The sequence below is a fragment of the Austrofundulus limnaeus genome, unplaced genomic scaffold, assembly GCF_001266775.1.
Source record: "Austrofundulus limnaeus strain Quisiro unplaced genomic scaffold, Austrofundulus_limnaeus-1.0 Scaffold36, whole genome shotgun sequence".
Taxonomy (NCBI): Eukaryota; Metazoa; Chordata; class Actinopteri; order Cyprinodontiformes; family Rivulidae; genus Austrofundulus; species Austrofundulus limnaeus.
The window spans coordinates 1,880,541-1,887,970 of NW_013952438.1; the positions used below are offsets into that span (position 1 = coordinate 1,880,541).

The 7,430-nt window shown below is 41.6% G+C and overlaps 1 protein-coding gene across 1 annotated transcript in view; it reads left to right on the forward strand.

Annotated features, from left to right (window-relative positions):
- Positions 1-7,430, forward strand: part of ntng2b (netrin g2b) — a gene marked incomplete in the record, with an annotated part of 110,943 nt that overhangs the window by 12,204 nt on the left and 91,309 nt on the right. Inside the window, 1 exon segment of the mRNA XM_014006575.1 lies at positions 5,520-6,163. Within this exon segment, the coding sequence (XP_013862029.1) occupies positions 5,520-6,163 (644 nt within the window).

Genomic DNA, 7,430 nt, shown 5'->3' on the forward strand with positions numbered 1-7,430 from the left:
CACACACACACACACACACACACACACACACACACACACACACACACACACACACACACACACACACGCACCTTCATTCTTTTCCCAGAGAACTTCCTGTATGATGGGAAAATGTTATAAGTGAAAAAGCAATATCTCTTTCTCTTCCCTTCTGTGGCCTTTTTAATGGGAAGGTCACTCTATTTGATGTTTCTTCCAAACATAATAAAATATGTTGTGTGTCCTTCCTTTATTCCCCTCGCTGCCAATATAAAGTCGAAGGAGAAATAAGGAGGCGGAGAGGAGAGCAAAATAGCACAAAAGATACTTTGGAGGAGCAAAAATCACTGGTCATAATGAGTGAATGAGAAGATTACATCTGTGTGAATGCATCATGGCTGCTTGCTATTTTTACAAGCAACCTGTAATTTTTTTTAAATTCCTTTTGTGTTGAAAAAAGTGCAATAACTTATTTTGACAACTCTTTGTGCTTAATGATTTTCTTTTGGAGGTCAGAGAGAGCAGTCATATTTTTAGTCACAGTTTCACAGCCTCAGATGCTGCAGAGAGAACTCAAAGACAAGTTTTAAGGTGTCTTTGTTGTTTAGAATATCAGTGCTGTCCTGCGAGGAAAAACAAGAAATTCAGTCATCACTGGGGCATCATGGCAGCTGTTGTCGTGGAGACAGAAACGCAGTGAGGATAATAGCTGGAGGGGCTTAGCGTTGCAGGCCACCTGCCACAGCATTAGTTGTTTGTGACAGGCAGTGTGTGTTTGCAGGAGTCGAACACGCTGGACTGAGCTACAGTCAAGGCAGGCGGTAAAGTAGAATAAGGAGGACAGGGCACACAAAGGGCTTAACATAACCTCATGTTTAAGACTCTTGTAAGGGATGAAACTCTTCCGACCTCCATTGCTATACATATCACCTCTACTGGAGCTAATCCTAAAGGCCTCTGTGAGGTCAGAGCACACTGATAAGCAATTACATCACAGAAACTCCAACCAAATGACTGGGTGTAAAACCGTATTTAGATTGCATTCATTTTAATTATTTTTAATAGAAAATGATATGATAGAAATTGCTTACTTTTTAATTTATTTGTATTTTATTTCTGCAGTTTTTGACACAGTTTATTGTCATCTGCAAGGTGGTGCTGTAGCACCTTCAGCACCTCTAGTTTCCACAGCCTTGTCTCGAAGACTTATTCATTTTTACAAATTTTTACACATTGCTGAATCATCACCAATGTGAAATAACTAATTTAAAACAGATTTTACAAAATGCATGTGCCACGAAGATTCTGGAGGAACACCCTTTGGACAAATGAGACAAAAATGGAGCTGTTTTGGCAATAAGTTAAATCACCTGCATGTTCACAGACAGAAATAAAACAATAAAAGTAAAACAGAACCAACAGTGAAACAGGAAGGCGGGTTGGTCATATTCAGATTTGCTGAATTTGACATAGAGTGTTATGTATATGTGAGGAGAACAATGAAAATCTCAAGACTATCAAGGCATCCGGGGGCAAAATGTGCTGCTCAGTGTCAGACAGCTTGCTCAGGTGCAGGCCTTGGGTCCTCCATCAGAATATTGACCCAAATCACACAACTACCCAGGATTATTATGAGGGTTTCTTCTGAGCCCCGATCAAAATCCTGTTGAAACACGTAGCCTGGAGAAGCTAGGGCAGTTTGAGATTGTCCAAAACGTGCAACATATTATTCGGTTTGGGAACTATCCTAATTGTTTAGTTTCAGTAGTTTTTAGTTTATATTAAGTTGAACAATCCAAAAAACAGTGAGTTAAATTTTAGTAATTCTTTTCATCAGAACTTTTGCATCACTTTTGTCAATTTCAAGTTATTTCAGTGACGAGGATTTTTTTCTTTAACAAAAGGATAAACACAAATAAATAAACATATAAAAATAGCCACAAACTACATTAACAATGCTATACAAGAGTGTAGAAGTTTACCTGACTAGCTAGCTAATGCTAATATAGCATTCTTTTATACTGATATATAAATATATTTTTAAATATAAATAGGTTTGTCTTTTATGTTGAGTTGGGCAACATCGGCAAAAAAATTAATCATGATAAATTGTGGTATTTTGCCGATAACAATTAATTTGATGATTAATCCCCTGGAGTCCCTGGACCCCCTTATGTCCTAGTCACATGACCAATTTAGTGGGAAAGATTTGCTCTTCGTAAGAATCTGTTCCAAACTGTGTCAAAATTACAGATTTCAGGTCATACATCAAATTTTAAAATTCTGTTGATAGATAAAAAAATTACAGAACTTTGAAGTGGAGAGGAGCATCGAGCGGACTCTGCCTGGTGGCATTAATCGTATTAATCGTCAAGTGCCAAAAAATAAATCGATTAATGTTTTTCTGACTATTAATTGCACACGATATGATTACGCCCAACCCTACTTTTATGCCTGAAAACTGGCACTCATTTGGCTAGCCATTAGCCTAGCCCAGAAAGATATTTTTGCCCTTTCCCTCCAAATCTGTACACTCTGAACTCACTGCCTATAAGGCACTATTGATAACCGCTTCAAAAATGACCAGACTATCCCTTTAAGTCACACAAGCCTTCTGTGTGTTTTCTCAAGCAGCCTAAGAGGAGTCTGCACTTTATCTGGGACAGGGTGACATTTTCATTAGGATTTGTAGGTCAAGAGTCACCCCCCAGAACAACAATCAACTAATCTTTTTTTTTTTCGGTGCGTGTAAACGTGTCTGGACCGAGGTTCTGAGTGGTGCACAGATGTAGCTGAGCTTCAACAGGACTGCTTTTCCTCTCCACTGATGTCCACTGCAGCTCCTCTCCATCTGACTCTAATTACCTTGTCTGGTTAGAGTTGTTTAGGGGCACACGAGATTGTCATCCTAAGTGTGTTTGCGCTGACAGTGATCTCTATCTGAGTTGCTGCAATAGGCCTAATTAGGTTATCAGATAGTAAACAATCCTGCTACACTGCTCCAGTGTGGAGCGAGACAGATCATCTGTATTTTGTGGGATAAAGATGCAGTAGATTCACAATTATATCATCCTATACAGTGACTTATTTATTTTTTATCCTTTTCTTGTAGTTGTTGTTGTTGTTGTTACACAGTTTCCCTCAGTACCAGCTCAGCGATTGTTTTTGTTTAGCGTTTTTCTTCTCTGTTGTCACCATAAATCAAATGATTTATAATCTCAGCCTCACAGAATCCTAAGGTTTTTTTTTTTTTACTTTGGGGCATTACGTCGCTAGAGTGGCTTTGAATGACTGCTCACTTTACCAAAGAACACTGGAACAGATGCTCCTCACAAGGCCCTGGATGCGAATGGAAACGTGAACGTTTGCAAAGGAACAGCGACACATGATCTATGCCTGCGCAAGACATCAATATAAACTGGAGGTTTGCTTTCACATTAAAGCTTATATCACGTAGAAAAACTACTGTTTTGTGTGATTCTCCACACAGGTCTTTCTGAATATGGACCACTCAGCCTCTACAAAACTACAAAAGGAGGTTTTGAAAAGTCTGAAACTGTGATAGTTGCAGAAAACAAAGACCTAGCAGTCTCTAAAGGAATGCATATTACTCATTGCCTTTCATGTCAGAGTTCTCAGCTGAGATCACATAAAACATAGAGGAAGTGGTGGCACAGAGGTTACAGAAGGTGAGCCTGTGATCAGGTCACCAGTTGAACTCCCCGGACCAACCAGCCACATTCGCCTTGAGCAAACTCCTCAATAAACTATATACAAAAAATTAGATCACCTTATATTGTGAAATGATGGAGCCATTTTGATAAACATTATGGAGTTTAAGTACATGTTACAAAGGACTCAGCTGCTGCCACAACCAGGTTTATTTCATTATCTGGGAAATTAACAGAGTTATCGCAGTTTCAAAGTTTTATCGGATTCTCACTAAATAACAAAAGAAGAATCAATTCTTACAAGTGTAGAAGCACTGAAAATGTCAAGAGAAAACTGCTTTTTTACAGACATCCGGTAATTTATTTGAAAATGTTATAATCAGTCAATTTTGCTAAAAAATAATTACAACAATTAAACAAAAACACAGTAAAATAAGCCTTAATGTCAGTTTGAAGAAACAAAGATTTTAAGACAATGAAAACAAGCCTTAAATCTGACTGATTTAATAGACTGTAAATAAAAGCAGGAGAAGATAATAACTCTTATCAGTGTAATTAGTGCTTCCTGAGGGCAAACGATGCTCCTTCTGTGCTTGATACAATCCAAACAGCGCCAGAGCTGAATTAGGCAAATTGGGCACAGGGAGTCGAGTGAAAATCTCTGGGAGTTCTTTGTGCAAATATTTTCACTTCTGTTGTGATGGGGATGTCAGACAGCAGTCAGCCATGTGAACCCTGGAAGCCGGGAGCTCCTCAGGACTTCCTGCCACGTCCCTGTAATCCTGGCACTGAGCGAACACGTCGCAGTGAATGTTGTCCCTGAGTGCCGCTCATTCCCTGATTAGATCTGTCACTACGGTGCAGCTGGAATAGACATTTAGTGGTTCTATTTTAGCTCGGTGACACAGCTGATGTATTTTGGACTTTGCAAATCTGAGTAAGTGGATGATGAATTTGTCCTCCAGACAAAGCAGATCGCTGATCAGAGTAAAAGGCATTTCTCAGAGCAGGTGGAAAGAGGCTTGTAGAGCTCTGTGAGTAATCCTGTTGACTTTTGCTTTTGGAGCAGGGCAGCAGGCTGAAAGGCTTGGCATCGCCAGAAGAGGAGGATCAATTCTCCCTGAGTTAAAAGTGCAGCAGCACTTTGCTGGCCATACAAAGACCATGATGATGCACAATCCTCCTGACCTTCACACTTTCTGTTGTGCTGTTTTGCAAGTTTACTTTTAAGGCCTTAAAGACTCTCATCACACAGGTTCTCTCTTTTTTAGCAAGGAAATTTCCATTTTTGCTTTTTTCTTGTCACCAAACGGCAAAGGCAGACAATCATGTTGCTTATCCCTGTAATTGTAAGTATGACTCAGCCCACTGTGAGCAAAAGGTGGGAATCAGGGCCCCAACGATAACCAACACAAAGAGGGAACAAAAGACAAAAACAAGGGACGTCGAGCCCCGCTTGCACTCACTACATACACATAACATGACACCTAAGAGCCACAGCATCCAAACCAATAAGTCAGGTGATAGGGCACATGACTCTCTATAAACAATAGAGCTAATCAAGCCTATTGTTAGGCTATGGCCCTCTTTTGCATGTGACTAACCTGTTTGTCCAGGTGGAGGCAGTGCTTATAAGGCTGAGTTCACCTGAAACTCAGACTGAAGAAGTCTCTTGGAGGAGAGACTAAAGAAGAACCCATCCAGAGGACAGACTTATTTCTCTTTTTGATTTTTTTTCTACCTGGATTACTGAGATGCATCAGGACAATCATGTTGCTTATTTCTGTCTGTCTGTGTGTGAGCATGCATTAACTGATAAACTACAACACTGACTCCTTGCTGCTCTGTCTTTATCCCCCTCTTTTTTAGGAGAACCCATATTTGTGTAGTGATGAGTGTGACGCCTCTAACCCGGACTTGGCGCACCCTCCTCAGCTGATGCAGGACCGTGAACGCAACGGCCTCATCACCTACTGGCAGACGGTCACCTGGAGACGCCACCCAGAGCCCCTGCTGGCCAACATCACCATGTCCTGGAACAAGAGTCTGGAGCTCACGGACGACATCCAGATCACGTTCGAGTACGGTCGTCCCACCATCATGGTGATGGATAAGTCCATGGATCACGGGCGCTCCTGGCAGCCTTACCAGTTCTACGCCGACGACTGCCTGGACGCCTTCAACATGCAGCCCAAGCGGGTGCGCGACCTCTCACCCGCGAACCTCACGCGGGTCATCTGCACCGAGCAGTACTCGCGCTGGGTCGGCTCCAAGAATGACAAGAATGTCAAGTTCGAGGTGAAGGCACGCTTTGCGGTGTTTGCCGGACCTCGGCTGCAGAACATGGACAACCTGTACACCCGCATGGAGAGCATGAAGGGCCTGCGGGACTTCTTCACCTTCACCAACCTGAGGCTGAGGCTGCTGCGGCCCGCCCTCGGAGGCACCTATGTCCAGAGAGACAACCTGCTCAAGTACTTCTACGCCATCTCCAACATCGAGATACCTGCTAGGTGAGGGCTCGTTTTGAGCACATGTTTGCTGATGTTGACACAAATCACATCTTTTTAGAAAACCATTTAATTAAAATTAGGAGATAGTTTAGACCTTTAGAAGTGGGGTTTGAAGAATAAGTTAGAAACACCCAATTTCACTCTAATGATATTTCAATTTTGTTTCAAACTGAAGTCATTCAAAGAGTTATTTACAACAGGTAATACAGTCATTAATTTTTTTCTCACACAATCTAATTGTAAAAATCTGAAATATCGCTTAAAAAAAACCCTACCTGTGGTCAAATTTACTTGTGGTCATTTTAACATGAACTGCGTGCACTGTTTAAGATAAAGTTGCTGTTACAGTAAGACAAAGTTAGACACTGTATAATTTATTTATTCCTTCATTCTAAGAAATTCTCTACGGCAAGGATTAATTATAATAGAAAATTTAATAGAATGTTGTACAAGATTAAAATAAAAAAATCTAAATTTCAGGTTTCAGCTTTTATTCAGGCATTCACCCATTCACACACAGAATGGTAAGCTACATTGTAGCCACAGCTGCCCTGGGGCACACTGACAGAGGTGGGGCTGCCGTGCACTGGTGCCACCAGACCCTCTGACCACCATCAGTAGGCAAGGTGGGTGAAGTGTCTTTCCCAAGGACACAGCGATTGAGATGGCTGGAACGGGGGATCGAACCAGTGACCTTCCAGTTACAGCACCACTCTGCCACAGCCACCCAGTAGAAACAATGTTAAATAAAATAAATTAGACTAAATCCATCTCCAACCACTGATAATGTGACATATAGGTATGTTGGGATTTTTAAAGGCACATACTAAGAATAGTTTTCCTTATTGTAGAGTTGTATGCTGCATGTTTATTCTCTCTCTGAACTACATGTTTGGAATTCAACATCTGTTTGCAGTGGCCACCTGGGGCTCCAATTTTACTGTACACCATAGACATTTATTCATAACCACATAACATTTACAYATAGGGACCTGGGAGTGGGCACATGCATGCCGGGGCGGGATGGGACAGTCTCGCCACGGAGGACTGTGCCCACTCACACTATTTTCHTTAGACACTTAGGGTGGGGTTGGAGCTGGGATGGAGGGGAAACTGGCATAGTGCTGGCCTCTGCCCTGTCTTCTTCCCCATTTTAATTGCATTATAGTACATCACACATCAACAGTACATCTGAGGGTGGTGGTGTGTGTGTCAGGGTCGTCTTTTTTTAATTTAATTTTTTACTCCCCCGTTCCCCGTCTGGGGA